Consider the following 17,092-nt stretch of genomic DNA (forward strand, 5'->3'; position numbering starts at 1 on the left):
TACACTCAGATCTGGAGGAATAAGAAATCACCACTCTCTGTGGCTTAGAATAATAAAAGCATAGGTCCAGTAAACAAGGTATAACACTATATGATTGGAGGAGAGTAAAACTAGTACCTACATTTTAGTGAATCTTCATAACCACAGGTCTGTAGAATGACCACTATGACTGTGGGACTCCAATGGCGTTGGATTCAAACTCGAGCCCAGGAAGTTCCACCTCAGCATGAGGAAGAACTTCTTTCCTGTGAGGGTTGCAGACCCCTGGGCCAGGCTGCCCAGACAGGTTGTGGAGTCTCCTTCTCTGGAGACTTTCAAGACCTGTCTGGATGCCTCTCTGAGTGACCTGCCCTAGTTTTTTTTGCTCCTGCTCTGGCAGGGGGTTGGACTAGATGATCTTCAGAGGTCCCTTCCAACCCCTAATATTCTGTGTCTGTTTGAAAGAATTTTGGAGGAAATCAATAAAGACAGAGGTAAATGCTAACAAATTCAATAACAAGTTTCTCTGGCACACACAATCAGGTAGACTTGAGATTTCATGAATAGTTTTCTTTCACGAGATGAGACCTTCAAGACAAAAAGATGTGTTTCTTCTACTTGAACTTGAGCAAACAAGTTTGGAACAATTGTTGAGTTGCAGAAACTGAAACTTGGTGTAGAACTGTTCACCAAAAGGTAACTCAAAGGAGGACCAGAACAAATATCTCCAAAAAAAGCAGCAGGAGGCTGGGGACATCCATCAGCAGAGATGCTTAGGGAATGTCCCATGACAGCCATTGCAATGAGGCTGGCACAGGCTGAAGTGCATTGATAGGATTTTGGGGAATTAAGTTGGGAGATGGTCTAGACATCATCTGAGCACTGAGATGCTTCACAGAAAAATACATCTAACTGTAAGAGTGGAAGAGATAGAAAGAAAAACAGAAGGAAGGTGAGTATGAAAGCAAGAATGAGGACACAAACACTTCTAGAATCAGCTGGAGCACCAGTGGGTAGCAAAAGAGAAAGGACCTGAAGGAGTTTCTCAGAATTATTCATTCAAGGCAGCAGCAAAAAGGAAAGGCAAACCAAGATATCTCTCAACATTTTTTGAAGAGAGAATTATTATTACCTCTGTAAAAGAAACAAATACCCTCATCTCAGATACTACACACAGCCTGGAAATCTACAGGCAAAAACCAGATCAAAAGATAAGTATTACAACAGGCAAACAAAAAGAGCACTTTGTATAAATCAGCAGAGACTAAAAAGGGTCTGTTTTTATTTAATCAGGCCAAATAAACCAGGAAGGATAGGCCTGAAATTTCCAACTACCTCAAAGGTGTTGCTGGTAGAGCAAAAGAAAAAAAGAGAGATATAAAAGTAGATGAAATTAAATAGGCTGAAAATTAAAAAACAAACAAACAGAGTATTCCCAACCACTCACATAGTGGAACAGTGGGAGGAATCTAAACACTTAGGATAAAAGGAGAAATTTTATGGTAACATTAATACTACCAGTGGGGAGCATAGTCACTGAGCTAGGTGGTCTTTTCCAATCCAGTGTTATGATCACACACTAAAACCCTTGTGAAACCCTAAAATCTCCAGGCTCACTTCCTCAAAAGTGCTATTGTTACAACCTTTTGTTTATGAAAAGCCTCTGCATTACATTGCATGAAGCCAATCTGCTTAGGGAATAATACAATGCCATGTGGGATACTTAAAGACTTTAACAAAACTTCCCTAAGGATCATGATCCAAATGTGTCTAACCACAAAAAACCACAATAGAACCTCTGCCACTACATACAATGGCTGCAGCCAATTATCCACCAGTGCTACATTTAAAATGTAACTACTAGAAAACAAGTTTCTAGAGCACTCACTGGCTTCAGAAGACAAAATGAAAGCACATGGTGCCATAAACTTAACGAGCAACACAATTACTAGAAATAAATACATAAGTTAAAGTTTCTCACACACGCAAGTTCTCAAGATCAGGAGCAACACCTCATACAGGCTGTTCCATACTCCTGGGAAGGTCTACATGGCAAGGTAGTTCATGACAATCTCTAGCCTGCAAGGCAGATGCCATAGGTCACAGAGAGACTCAGAGTTTCTGGTTGGCAGAGAACCTCTGGAGGTCTCCAGACCCACCTCCTGCTGAAAACAGGACTGTTGCTGGCAGAACAGAGAAGCTCAGCCACAACTTTGTCCAGCCAAATTCTAAAAATCTTCAAAAGGTGGGGATTCACTGTCTAGGTGACCTGTTCCAGTCACTGCACCAACCTGCTACTAACATTGAGTCTGAATCTTCACAGCTGCACTGTGTGGTTACAGCCCCTTGTTGTGCTGTCTGCCACTACTGACTTACCTGCAACTGTCCTTCCCACTACAACACCCTACTTTGATATAAATAACAAGCAGCTTCAAAACCACATCAGCCACCTCTTTTAATACCCTCCATGAATCTCATGCAGTTTCAGAGAGGAGGTTTCCAATGTATTTCCAAACTGGTTTGCTCCCTCAGTATTAACTGACCCTTCTCCTTCCTAAGCTCTGCTTGTCCACCAAGATACAGGCAAAGGTTTCACTAGTGAAGATTGCTGCAAGAAAGACCTTGAACTTCAGTCTTTCCTGTATTTATTTCTCAGGTGACAAGCTTTGGTGGCTCCACTAACATGGGAAACAAACCCCTTCTTTCCAAACTTAGTTAAGACAGACATCAACAAATTCACACATGCCTCTCATCTGAAACACAAAAAACCTGATTTTCCACCCACCCAAACCAATCTTTTTTTACTTTACCTGTGAATAAAAAGCTTTATAAATCTTTGTTTTGGGGAAAAGTGCAATCATCAGGAAGCTGTCTTGGGTATGGAATTCAATGGGTAGATGAGTAAGCAAGGAACTTTTGAAGTCTATAAAGAGAGCAGCAACAATACTGTTTGAATCCTAGAAAAGGAAGAAACAGAACAAATTATAATCAGAAGTTACTGAAAGTGAACCAAAAAAAGGCTTAATACATTAAATAGCTGAGATGAGAGAACTACTACAGCCACTGCCAGGCATGCACACAGATCTGAGCATTCATTAGCTTGCATAGCTCAGGTATCCGAGAATCATAGAATTATAGAAGGGTTAAGGTTGGAAGGGACCTTCAAGATCATCCAGTTCCAACCCCCCTGCATGGGCAGGGACACCTCCCACCAGCCCAGGTTGCTCCAAGCCCCATCCAACCTGCCCTTCAACACTGCCAGGGATGGGGCAGCCACAGCTTCCCTGGGCAACCTGGACCAGGCTCTCCCCACCCTCACAGCAAAGAATTTCTTCCTAATGTCCAACCTAAATCTCCCCTGGAGCAGAAGAACAAACTGCAGACTTACAAGACCCCTCAGTTTCTACTTTGCAGCTATAGGAGATAACATAAACTCTAAAGAAAGCATCTGAGATTGTTTAAAACACCTCAGCTTTGTATTGTCTTGAAAAGAAAAGCTTGCATTTTAATATCTACTCTTCTCCTTCTACTAAAAACTAGACCTTTAGCTCTTTCCTCTGCTTCACAACAAAGCCACCTTTGTCTATACCCACGCATCTCTGACACAGACACCCTAGAAGAATGAATTAAATGTCAACTAAAAAGATTAGAAAGATGGCATTGTGCTATTGCAAACTTTTGTTTTATACAATGCTCTTGAGCTTCAGACCTGAAAGGAACCATGCTGCAAGGAGACACATCTACCAGGCCTGCAATTTCAAGTCGAGGCACTTGCACCTTGAAATTTGTCCTGCTTCTCTTGGATTCTTTCATGAGCACAAGTTCTACTGAAACTATTGCTCCTTCACCTGAATTGTGTCTTCACCAACAGGAAGCTGAAACCCTCAAGATCAGCCTCCCCCAGAAGCACTGAACTCGGGTTGTCCCAGTTTTGTTCTAACAGAACAACAGTGACCCTTGGTTTTCTGGAGTTCAAGGTAGGCATTCATACAGCTTTGCTGGATGCTGAAGTGGTTTATCCTCAAGCATTGACTGGTAACTCTTTTCACACCAAAATATTAGAAAAACAGTATCGTGTGTGAAACACCCCTGGAAAATGGGGATTGTGTTACTTAGAGTTCAAATCCACAACTGAATGGCATCCATCTCTCTTTCACCAGTAAAGAACTCTACTTACTGATTTTCAAGAAGAAAAAGCTCAAGTTGGGGAACACTTACATAAGGATTGGTATCAATTCAGAGACATCTGAAAACAGAGTCTCTACCCTTTGCTGATTGAGGGATTAATTATAAAAGTTGACTGAAGAACACACAAAAATGTTCTCCTAAGAGAGAACAAGTTTTCGTAGGAGAAAATGGCTTTTGGAACATGCTCCATAGATGCTGAATTCTGCAGGATCACTTGCAGATTTCATGAGAAGCAACTGAAAGGACAACTCATCCATGCAGCAATCTGCATGTGTGATGCCCAACAGCATGTTCCCCTCCTCCTGAAAAATGTTTAGGGTTCCACGAATTGAAAAGAGCTGAAAAGAAGCAGCAATAATCCCCATGGCTATAAGGTTAAAAGAATCCAAGTTTTACAAGATGTTCATGTTGTTGTGAAATCTAAGTATTACTTAATACTGTTTGTTCACTTGAATAATGGCTAAAATGGATGCTGGATGTAGGTACTTACAGGCTGAAATACTTGGTCTTAACTAAGAATTCAAAACCAAGTACACTGTACCTTAAGCTCTTTACAGTGATGATTCCAGTTTCCTGAGACACTGAACAGCTACAGAAGAAAAAGAACTAAATCTGGGAGTTTGGAGAGTGGGTGACAGTGCAGCCTGCTGGGTTTTCTTTTGCTCCCAGGATGGCTGGTTCTAAGTTAGAGGTGAGACAGGACATTTATGTTGAATCACAGAATGGTCAGGGTTGGAAGGGACCTCTAGAGATCATAGAGTCCAACCCCCCTGTCACAGCAGGACAACCACAGAATCTAGAGCAGATCACACAGAAAGGCATCCAGATGGGTCTTAAAAGTCTCCAGAGAAGGAGACTCCACAACCTCTCTGGGCAGCCTGTCCCAGGGCTCCGTCACCCTCACAGGAAAGAAGTTCTTCCTCATGTTGAGGTGGAACTTCCTGTGCTCTGGTTTGCACCCATTGCCCCTCATCCTGTCACAGACTGAAATGAGATTGGCCCTTCCTTCTTGACACCCACCCTTCAGATATTTATAGGCATTAATTGGATCCCACTTAGTTTTCTCCTCTCTCGACTGAAAAGCCCCAGGTCTCCCAGCCTTTCCTCATCAGACAGATGTTCCAGTCCCTTCATCATCCTTGTAGCTTCCAAAGGACTCTCTCAAGTAAATCCCTGTCCCTCTTGAGCTGGGGAGCCCAGAACTGGACACAATACTCCAGATGTGGCCCCACTAGGGCAGAGTAGAGGGGGAGGAGAACCTCCCTTGACCTGCTGGACACACTCTTCTTAATGCACCCCAAGATGCCATTGGCCTTCTTGGCCACAAGGGCACATTGTTGTCCCATGGATAACTTCTTGTCCACCAGGACCCTAAAAGGTCCTTCTCCACGGAGCTGCCTTCTAGCAGGTCAGCTCCTAATCTGTACTGGTGCATTTTGTTGTTCCTTCCCAGGTGCAGGACTCTACACCTGTTCTTGTTGAACCTCATTAGGTTCCTCTTTGCCCAACTTTCCAGTCTGTCCAGATCTGGCATATTGGCTGCACAGCCTTCAGGTGAATCAGCCAATCCTCCCAGCTTTGTATCATCAGCAAACTTGCTGAGGACACAGTCTGTCCCCTCATCCAGGTCCTTGATGAAGATGTTGAACAGGACTGGACCCAGCACTGGAGAACACCACTAGTCACATGTCTCCAGATGGGCTCTGCACCAATGATCACCACCCTCTGGGCTCTATTGTTTAGCCAGTTCTCAATCCATCTCACTGTCCACTCTTTTACTCCACACTTCCTGAGCTTGCCCACAAGGATGTTATGGGAGACAGTGTCTCCCAGTGCCTTGCTAAGGTCAAGGTAGACTACATCCACTGGTCTCCCTACATCTACCCAATTTGCCAGACCATCATAAAAGGCTAACAGGTTAGTCAAATCTTGGTAAAACCATGCTGACTACTTCTGATAATCTTCTTCTCTTCTACATGCTTAAAGAGGACCTCCAGAATGAGCTGCTCCATCATTTTTCCAGGGATGGAGGTGAGGCTGACTGGGCTGTAGTTTTCTGGATGATCCTTCTTGCCCGTTTTGAAGACTGAAGTGACACTGGCTTTCCTCCAGTCCTCAGACACCTCTCCTCCCGTTTGCCATCATCTTTCAAAAATGATGGAGTGGTAGAGCAACAACACCAGCCAGTTCTCTCAGCACTCATGGGTGCATCCCATCGAGGCCCACGGATTTGTGTACATTCAGTTTACCCAACTGATCTCTAACCCACCTAACTGATCTTTAACCTAAGACACTACTAAGATTGGGATGGTTTCTGCTTTAGATCTTCATGGTACAGGTTTGTTAGGAATCTACCCTGTCCTCCAGGCACTCAAAGGCTACGAGCTTCAAGGAGTTTAGGTGTCAACTGCGTGTCCAGCTTCTCAGAACAGAGATGCCTGGAGTACACCTTAGAAGCACAAGTGCAGACATTTCAAGTTAAAAAGAGAAGCATCTAGCACAGTGATAGAGCTGCTAAGAACCTGTACTTTGCATCACTGAAATCCTTGTGTCTTTTATTTTAATCCTAACATTAAATTATCCTTTAAATTCTCCATCAATATTGCTATTGCAATAACTTTCAGAGAAAGCACACTAACAATCAGCTTACTCCTGTCACTTCTTTACATTTTAAGCTCTCCACCCTTGCATTATGCCAAGTCAGTTGAACAATAAAAAAAGCTCTCTTGTCAAGGCTTAGCTTTACACAAAAATCTGGCAACAGTTCAGGAATGATAGCCAGGCCCCATAAATAGCTCATTTTATGAAAGTGAGTGTCTTGAAACAAACAATAGAAGGAAGGTCAGTGTTAAAATAACTTCAACTACCAAGGGGCAATCCATATGACACACAAGAAAAGGCAGCTAAGGTAAGAGTCTCTTCACTGTTGTGTTTTCACCTCAATTGAATCACACACTTTTATTGTATGTTACTGGTTTCCTCTATCAGAGGATGAAATCATAGCAACACAATGAGCTTTCTGGAGATCACTACACAAACGTGTAATGCTGCACCTGAAGAAAACAAACTACAGGAAACAGGTTATTTTATTCTTCAGTGCTTAGGAAACAATAATCAACCAAAATAATCTCTTTTCCATTCTGAAGAAGCGATCGTTAACCCAGCATGTGTCTTAAAGAGTTGCCATCATCAGCCTAACTCTCAATTCCCACTAAGCCAGGAAAGCAAACCATTAGCACAGCAAGTTGGTCATGTGAAAATATCTAGGTTGACCACAGGAATGGCAAAACATCTACACCTAACGTTGTGTCTTTTAATGTAATTCCTCAGAATGTGTGCAGGTCCATGCAACACACCCTTCCTTCTCACTTCTCAGCTTGGGAAACATGAACCAGTCATTCCCTTCCCCCTGCCAGTGACACAAGGCTCCACGACAGTAGACAGACACAGCTCGTGACCTCTCCAGAGATAAGCAGGTCACTGCCACTAACTTTTGACTGAAGGCTAAATATACTTTGAACAGAAGGCAGCATTTCACCCTCTAGTACACCAAATGACTTCACAATGCCTTGAACTTTTCTCTATCCAGCTCTGCTAGGTGTTTTATGAACACCATGATCTGCAATTTTTCCTTTTAACAAAAAGCAATTTTCCACACTACTAAGAGCATGTTGATAACTCAGTCTAATTCAAAATTCTCTCCTCCTTACAGTTTAGCTAACCAGTAATTGGTTAAGCTAACCAATTCCAAAAGTGTAGATGTCACAGAATCCTAAAATGCCAGGTTAGAAGGGACCTCAAGGATCACCTGCTCCAACCTTTCTAGGTACTGCTTTAGTTGGTACGAGGTGGCTCAGCCCCCTGTCAAGCTGAGACTTAACACTGTCCAATGTGGAGGGATCTGCCACTTCCCCTAGGAGATTATTCTCATGTTCGACTGTCCTCATGGTGAAAAATTTATCCCTTGTGTCCAGTCAGAATGTTCCCAGGAGCAACTCAGCAGTATCCCAAACTCCACAATACTGTGGTCACTGCAGCCAAGTCCGTCACTAACCGAGATAACACAGAACAGGTTCTCTTGGTTAGTGAGCATTAAGTCCAGCTGTGCCCCATTCCTGGTTGGCACATCCAACATTTCTATGAGGACATATTCCAAGAACATTCCAAGAACTTGATGGATGTCAAGTGAACTGCAGTGCTGTTCCTCCAGCAAATGTCTGGGTAGTTAAAGTCTCCCATAAGGAGCAGGTTTTGTTGACCAGAAGCTTGCCTGAGAAACCCAAGTATCTCTCGTTGGTCATGTCCTCTTAGTTTGGTTGTAGGTAACAGAGGCCTATTTTAAGGTCACCCTTGGAGACAACCCCTCTGATTTTGACCTAGAAGCATTCAACGGAGCTACAAAAATTACCACAGCTGGAGTATTGTGTCCAGTTCTGGGGTCCCCAGATCAAGAGGGACAGGGATATGCTGGAAGAGTCCAATGGAGACTACAAGGATGATTAAGGGACTGGAACATCTCTCTGATGAAGAAAGGCTGACAGACCTGGTGCTGTATAGCCTGGAGAAGAGAAGACTGAGAGGGGACCTATTAATGTCCATAAATATCTGAAGGGTGGGTGTCAAGAATGGGCCAGTCTCTTCTTGGTGGTGCCCTGTGATAGGACGAGGGGACATGGCACCAAGTGACAACACAGGAAGTTCCACTTCAACATGAGGAGAAACTTCTTTACTGTGAGGGTGAGGGAGCCCTGGGACAGGCTGCCCAGAGAGGCTGTGGAGTCTCCTTCTCTGGGGACTTTCAAGACTTGTCTGGATGCCTTTCTGAGTGATCTGCCCTGGGTGTTCCTGCTGCAGCAGGGGGTTTGGACTTGATCTTCAGAGATCCCTTCCAACCCCTATGATTCTATGACTTCTATACACTCAAGGTTCTCCTTAAGAAAGGGCACAGCTCCTCCACCTCTTCTGTCCTGCCTGTCTTTACAAACAGCCTATAACCAACTCTCAAGGTCCTCCAGTCCTGTGAATCATCCCACCACGTTTCAGTTATTCCTGATTTCCACCAGCTATTGGTTTGACACACACACTTGTAAAACTGCAAATGAAATGGAAACTTTGCACTAGTCCCCTACAGAAATACTGTAAAAAACTTGCTTAAAAGTTTGTGACAGTAGGAACAACAAAAATACTCACCCCATCATAGAAAGAAATGGAACTCATATGGTTCTTTGAAATGGAAATGCTGCCATGGTGGGGATCAGAAAAGAGAATGCCATCTGAAAAAAAGTTCACTTTGCCTAGAATTTGAAAGAAAAAAAAAATGTATTAGGTAAAAGTCAATATTTCAGTAGCATGTAACAAATGCCTCTTCTTTCTGAGGAAGAAATCTGTGTTCTTGCAGAATCTTGCTCTATTCCACACGCAGCAGAGTTGAGTAAGGATTTGGGATAGTATCCAGACAGCATCCAGATCTTTACTGGTATCACTATCAAGGGCAGGAATCATGATTATGATTGGATTTGAATTCATCTTATCCCCCCCACCTCACTTACTGTAAATATTTAAGTGGCCTTTTTTTTCTTTTTTCTTTTCCCCCCAAAAGCCATACAAATCTCCACGGTTTGGAACTGCAAGCTCCCAGAAATGTAAAGCTGACAAAACCAGAACTTAAGAAAAACTTGCATCCAAAACAATTGAAAACTTAAACCTTGCAATGCTATCAAAGTTGATCAGACTTTTAGCCAAATTTCAATACACCAAGACATACCCTGCAGGCAGTAAAAAAAAGGTTGAAGATGACAGCTTTCATTTCACTTCCTCACCAAGACAAAGTTGAAAAGAGAAAAGCCTGTTGCTGGGCTAGCAGTGACCCTGGAAGCTAAGAACTGAGTGACAGCCAGGAGAGACATGGCCTTCACTCTAGTTCCATTTCTCTTGTCATCCTGCAAATACTTTGGTTCATAAACCTGCACGACCAGAGAAAGCAGCTGGAAAATGAGAAACAGCAGGGCTAGATGGTATCGTGGATAACAAAATTCCACCAAAGTGCTAGAAACTGACATCAGCAAAAAGTTAATTTCCAAGAGTCATAAAACCATGAATAAATGAGCAAGCAGAGGCTGCCAGCTGGACCTCTGCTACCAGTGCTGGACCAAGCAGTAAAAGCAGGATCACATCCCATACAGAGAAGTGAGTGAGTCAGCAAAAGGGTAAGGTTAACTATTTTCTTTGAGCAAAAAAAAGAAAAAGCAGACAAAAATAATAAAATGGCATTACTCAGAATTACACTTCAAGGAACAGCCAAGCAAGGCAGAAAAAAACCTAACAAATATAACTAAACATGACTGCACCCCCAGCTCCATCTATCAAACAATGCTCAGAAGAAACTATAAGAGAGATGAGACAGGGGGTAAGGGATTAACACTGGAGATGAGGAAATTTAGGTGAGACATGAGGAAGCAATTCTTTGCTGTGAGGCTGGTGAGACCCTGGCCCAGGTTGCCCAGGGAAGCTGTGGCTGCCCCATCCCTGGCAGTGTTGAAGGGCAAGTTGGATGGGGCTTGGAGCAACCTGGGCTGGTGGGAGGTGTCCCTGCCCATGCAGGGGGGTGGATCTAGGTGATCTTGAAGGTCCCTTCCAACCCAAACCATTCTGTGATTCTATGATTTTCCTTTTGAAATGGCAGAATAACATCTTTAAAATTATTCTGCATTAAGGTTTCATTTAATAAGTAAGACCTGGATACGAAATCAAATCATCATACCTAGATACACGATTTCAACAGTTACCTAAAAAACATATAAGCTCTGCTAACTATGAATGTTTTATACTGAAGTTTCTAGTTAACTAGGAAAACAAACAAACAAATAGTAAAAACTACACTGGAGCAACAGCTACTATTAAATTGGGAAATACTATGATCACAAATTCAAGGTCCAAATTGAACAAGTAGAATGGAGGCTAAGCCAGACATAACTATAGAGATGTGGAGGATTAACTGTTTACAAATCCAAGATGTTCATTGCTGATGCTTCCAGTGCTCCCAGAATTCAAGCCAGAGCACAGGTATGTGCCTTCCATTGAGTGGTCAAGGGAGAAAAAGACAAAATTCCACACTTCAAGTACATTTCTGTCAAATCTCACAGAATATCACACTTGTCAGAGAATGTGTCAATGGGAAAACAAAGGAAATCAGAGATGTTAAGTATTTTGTAACAGAATGACAAGCCAAAAAGAGTATTAATTAATCCAAATTAAAACAGCTTCCTTTAACATGGAAGTCTGAATTATATTAAGAACAACTTGATATGCTACTTGTGTATTTTCCATAAATGATTAATCACAAAAGAGAGTTCAGTGGCAAGACTGATTGACTCAGTGAAGCTCATAATGGAAAAAAAAAAAAAAGACAGATAATCAGCACCCAAAGGTAAAGGTTTAACAGCCTGAACTTTTGGGATGCATGTTGGTCCTAAACGTATACCTTAATTCAGTAGACACAAGTGACAGAGATGAGAGCCTGTCTGGCAGCACCTTTTGCACCTAATCTTGCCTGATTATATGGCTGCAACCTCAGCAGAGCCCAAATTAGAGCACAACAAACTGTCTCACAGTGTACGTGAAAGGGAACGAGATCAAGTTCATTCTCACTTGTCACCTAAGAAAATATCTCACTTGTTGAAGTGTTGCATAATAGTCCTTATACCAACTACTTATAGCTCTCTATCCCAAGAGTTACTAAAGCATTTAACTTCACCAATCTCCCCAAAAAAGGCAAAATTGCTCCACTGGGGCAGTCACAGCCAGTTCTCCTCAAGCCAAAAAAACCATAAAATTCAGCATTGTCTAGTTATTGATCATCATCATACAATGGTTTGGGTTGGAAGGGACCTTCAAGATCATCCAGTCCCAACCCCCCTGCATGGGCAGGGACACCTCCCACCAGCCCAGGTTGCTCCAAGCCCCATCCATCCTGCCCTTCAACACTGCCAGGGATGGGGCAGCCACAGCTTCTCTGGGCAACCTGGGCCAGGGTCTCACCACCCTCACAGCGAAGAATTTCCTCCTAATGTCTCACCTAAATCTCCTCTCCTCCAGTTTTAATCCATTACCTTGTCCTGTCACTACAAGCCCTTGTAAAAATCCCTCCCCAGCTTTCCTGTAGCCCCTTCAGGCATTGGAAGGTGCATTAAGGAGTGAGAGGACATGTGCCCACAGCACAGTATTGCAAAACAGCTAAGTATGCTATTCTGCATTAACATTCTTTCTCCAAGATCTGTTCAATTGGAGCAAAAACAAATTCTGTGATGTGAAGGTTGGTGTTTAATTGCCTTCTACACCATTATTTATGCTCAACACAATATTGCATAACTACAGAAACAATAAAGCAGAAGATTTTCCTATAAAAATCACCAGCTTATACTTAGATGTCACATGACAGACATTAATGTTACTTTAATTCTTGAAGGAGAAGGCACCAAAAAAAGAAGGCACCAGGGCACCAGAAAGCTGCCCAGCAGAAAAGGACCTGGGCACATTGCTCAACAGCTGCTGAATATAAGCCAGTATGTGCCCAGGTGATCAAGAAGGCCACAGGCATCCTGGCTTCTGTCAGCAGCACTGCAGCCAGCAGGACCAGGGCAGGGATCCTCCCTCTGTGCTGGGCACTGGTGAGGCCCCCACCTCAAATTGTGGGGTCAGCTTTGGGGTCCTCACCACAAGAACAACATTTTGGGGCTGGAGCCTCGAGAAGGGCAAGGGAGCTGGGGAAGGGTCTGAAGCACAAGTCTGAGCAGGAGCAGCTGAGGGAGCTGGGGGTGTCCAGCCTGGAGCAAAGGAGGCTGAGGGGAGACCTGCTGGCTCTGCAGCTGCCTGAGAGGAGGTTGGAGCCAGGGGGGGTTGGTCTCTTCTCCCTACTTACATGTGATAGGACAAGACGAAACGGCCTCAAGTTGTGCCAGGGGAGGTTGAGATTGGATCTTGGGAACAACTTCTTTACAGAAAGGGTTGTCAGGCCCTGGCCCAGGCTGCCCAGGGCAGGGGGGGAGTCCCCATCCCTGGAGGGATTTCAAAGCCCTGCAGATGTGGTGCTGAGGGACACGGGGCAGTGGTGGCCTTGGCAGGGCTGGGTTGAGGGTTGGACTTGATGATCTGAAAGGTCTTTTCCAGCCAAAACTCTTCTACATTTCTAAAAGAGAAGAATAACTGTGTTTCTAGTCTAATTCTAAGACTGTATCTAGCAGTCCCACATCAGAAAGCAGTAACTTGATTGAATCTGAAAAGGACCAAGATGGAGCATTTTTCCATAATACAGCGAGCGTCTCCACTAACAATCACTGCAGCTCCTGAGTGAAAATGACAATGGAAAAAATCTGGAGCAGCATGTCAGCTCCAAGAGGAGGCTTTGGTAGGAGCAAAAAACTCCAAAATGTAGAGAAATTAAGAAGCCAAACATTTCAATCCCCTGCTGCATCACAAGCAGTGTATCACATTGCCCAGAAGGTACATAATTGCCTTCACTTCTGGAGCTGGGAGCCCATGGCACCCTCTCACTGCTGTAATGTCCAATCTTTTCAACCTCATGCTCATACAGATAAACAAAAGGCAGAAAAGATATGAAGCATCCTCTATCAAGGATAGAAGCAACCACTTTATGCATGTTTTAACTGTGAAAAAAGAAACTAAGAAAGCTATCTCCTAGGTCTGCAAAGCCTCGTTGTCCATCAGGCCAGAGTCCTGTGTGCCTCAAAGGCAAGGCCATGGCTCTGACAGGAATCCCCCTCCTAGGACCAGGAGATTCAAAAGCAGAGACAAACAAGATGTGGAGTTTAACAAGGAAGAGCTGTAAAGGCAAACGGAAAGGAAGCTTGAGAGGATGGTACAGGCAGGCTCACCAGATGTGTAAATCCCAGCAGCTGTGTGTGCCTCAGGTTTGGGGTTTTTTTTAAAAAGGACAACACATTGGACCAACTCTTTAAATAACTAAAAACCCACAACTCACCTTCTGCAGGAGTGGCCTGTGGGTTGCTAGAATAAATATACACTCCATCACCTCCAGTGAGTAACGTGCCCAGAAAAGATTTGTCTTCCTGAAGAGGGAAAACAAAGAGCACATCACAGACTGCACCAAGGACTGGGAGCCAGGCAAGAACAGTTTCTCATGCTTTTGCTTCAAGAGAAAATGATTTAATTTTTAAGCAGCATCTGTCAGATCTCTTAAAGGAGTTTTAAACTGCATTGGTATAGAAGAAGTAGTGAAAGACTGAATGTCAAGAGAATAATTTTTAAAAGCACTTCCCCCTGCTTTTGGTTTTGCCAGCAGCTATTAAGTTACAAGCTATTGTCACAACCACAGGCACAGCTTTTTGTTTTTAGGTTGTTAATCTACTGAACTAAAAGTATATTGCAGGAAAATAAATCTATTTGTAATGAAGATTTCTGGTAACCACAAATGAAACCACAAATGTGAAACTCATGGGGTTTAAGATGTTCCCAGATCCCAAATTCTTTTCTTTTTCATAGTGCTTAAAGTGTTTTCCTTTAGACATTTAGCATGCTAATTAAGTTAAAAGAAAGTTGCATGCAGAGTGGCATTGAGTTTGGGGCTTTTTTTTTGAAACATGAGCTCCATGGGTAATACTGAGTGAGACTTCCATGAAATCATAGCTTTATTAGAACCCTTTTTGCTCTCGGGTTTGGTCGTTCTTTGTAATAAAGAAAACCTCAAATTTTTACAGACAATGTATTTTATTCTTTTTTTTGTAGGTCAAAGATTGAAAGAGGGTAGAATAAGCAAGTCTTTCGAAGAAGAAGAATAACAAACTTAATAAAAACCAGTTTTACTGGCAGCTAAGTTTTTGGTTTTAATATTGTGTCTTGAAAGTGTAACTTAAGTTTACCAAAAATTAAAACTTTTACCTTCAATATACACTGTGCTTTTTCAGACAGTTTCACATCACTATCTTCAACCTGTAGCCAGAAACAGTTTCCATTTGTATTGTTTGTAGATAAAGCAAGTCTAATGTTAAATTAAAAGCATTAAAGAAGATTGAAGGCAAACAAGAACCTTAGGTACTACAAATAGATAAAGTTGGGAGACTGAAGTTCTTCAAAGACAGTTTTGTGTTCCTTAACACCATGTTACCATGGACTGAAACAGTTCCTTGAAAAACATTCAAGGGGATACACCACTTTGTGTCTCTTCAATACTATTTTAGTCTATAAAACAACTGAACGGGGTCTATTTCCTTCAGTCTTTATGTTTTTATTACTGTTAAAATGTTTAAGAAGCATGGACTGCAAAAAGGGCATAATGTTGTCTAACTTCATCACATTCATTGCAGTTTTACCTCCCACAAAATGCAGAACACTGGAGGTCTGGAAGCAGACTTTCCTTCTGATGGGGAAGACATTCAAGTGATCTAAAGTTCCCCAAATAAACAAAATTTTCAAAAGTCACACTGTGTACTTGAAAAACACCCAGGCCTTCACACAGCTAAAAAACTGAAGTGGTGAAAATGAACCAATTTAGAACTTGTGTTATGAATGGAACCATCAGCCTATTTGCATTTATCCACTTCTAAGTCCCACTTATCACCACTTCATGTCCAAATTGAAAAAAAATCAGAGTAAGGCCAGGTTGGATGGGGCTTAGGTAGCCTGGTCCAGGGGGAGGTGTCCCTGTTCATGGCAGGGGGGTTGGAAGCTGGTGATCTTTAAGGTCCCTTCCAACCTTCACCATTCTCTGGTCCTATGATTCTACTTCAGTGCCCTAGTTCCAGACTTCTCCTCATAAATCCATACTTTTATAACAAGTTCTTGTTTGTAAAGATGCATATACAGAAAAAACTCAAATAAGTTTTTATGTACTAACCAGCCAAGAAGTGTATCTTGGGATGGCTGCAGTCAGGATTATGTGGCTGGTTTCTGAATTAATGCTGCCATCTGCAGGGAAGTGGAAAGCAAAGCAGTTATAAAACCATCCATATATTTCAGACTGTTCAATAAGTTATTTTTACCACTTGAAATTTCTTTAGGAAATATGACAATGTCCTCATTATCTTAACGACTCATCCATGTTTAAGCAAAGCTTTTCCAGCAGACTAGATCCCAGTCTTCTTGTGCTCGAACATACACAGAGCTGCTACACAGTATCAAAACCCCCTTCTTTTATTCTGGTCTTAGGAGATGCTCTCCTCCCTCCAAAAGTGTTCCAACTCACATGGTTAAAAACCCACAGCCTGTCTGGATACAAGAATTCATAAATACTGTTCAGACAATCTCAATAACCGTGCTTCCTTGTCACATGTGAACAATCTGGAGAACATCCACTTGTCTCAAGTTACAGAGATTACTCAGTATTTAAATGTAAGACTATTCCAAAAACAAGCTTTCTAAAAATCATCTCATTTTAGTTTTGCTTCATCTCCTCCAAACAAAGAGAAATTGAAACACATCCTATAAATTGTCACAAAAGTGATGGAAGAGAGCTGTTCAAATTTCCTCATACAATAGAAAACACTCACTAAGACTGAAGAAAATTTAAGAAGGGCATCATTACACTGGAATTGTTTACACCTCAGCCCTGCTTTCTCACCAAGCAGCCATAAAACCCCAAGTCCTTTTAGTGAGATTAGAGAAACTTGACACTTAAGATAGCAATTACTAGCAAGCTAATACATTTAGGTCTTTTAATTAACCCAAAGGCTTAAAACCCTCATGTTAATAGTAATAACATCCATCAGAAGCCCTTTTGCTCTTCCATCACAACAAAGCTAACAGATTGACAACACTGGTGTTAGTATTTGAAATAGTTACCTTTTTCTTTTACTTGTATCTGTGATGTTAGAAAGGACTCTGAAAAGACAACAGATCCCAAGCATCCTCTTCCTGTGAGCAAGTCTGGAATGTCAAATACCATCATAGATGC

The 17,092-nt window shown here is 42.4% G+C and overlaps 1 protein-coding gene across 1 annotated transcript in view; it reads right to left on the reverse strand.

Moving 5' to 3' along the window:
- DNAAF9 (dynein axonemal assembly factor 9) overlaps window positions 1-17,092 on the reverse strand; it is an 87,867-nt gene that overhangs the window by 30,699 nt on the left and 40,076 nt on the right. The window contains exons 17-22 of the mRNA XM_051617314.1: window positions 16,981-17,092; window positions 16,037-16,107; window positions 15,082-15,132; window positions 14,165-14,252; window positions 9,358-9,461; window positions 2,790-2,936 (exon numbers count right to left, since the gene is read on the reverse strand). Coding sequence (XP_051473274.1) covers window positions 2,790-2,936; window positions 9,358-9,461; window positions 14,165-14,252; window positions 15,082-15,132; window positions 16,037-16,107; window positions 16,981-17,092 — 573 coding nt within the window. The remainder of the gene's footprint in view (window positions 1-2,789; window positions 2,937-9,357; window positions 9,462-14,164; window positions 14,253-15,081; window positions 15,133-16,036; window positions 16,108-16,980) is intronic.

The sequence above is a fragment of the Apus apus genome, chromosome 4 (genome assembly GCF_020740795.1).
Source record: "Apus apus isolate bApuApu2 chromosome 4, bApuApu2.pri.cur, whole genome shotgun sequence".
NCBI classification, from domain to species: domain Eukaryota; kingdom Metazoa; phylum Chordata; class Aves; order Apodiformes; family Apodidae; genus Apus; species Apus apus.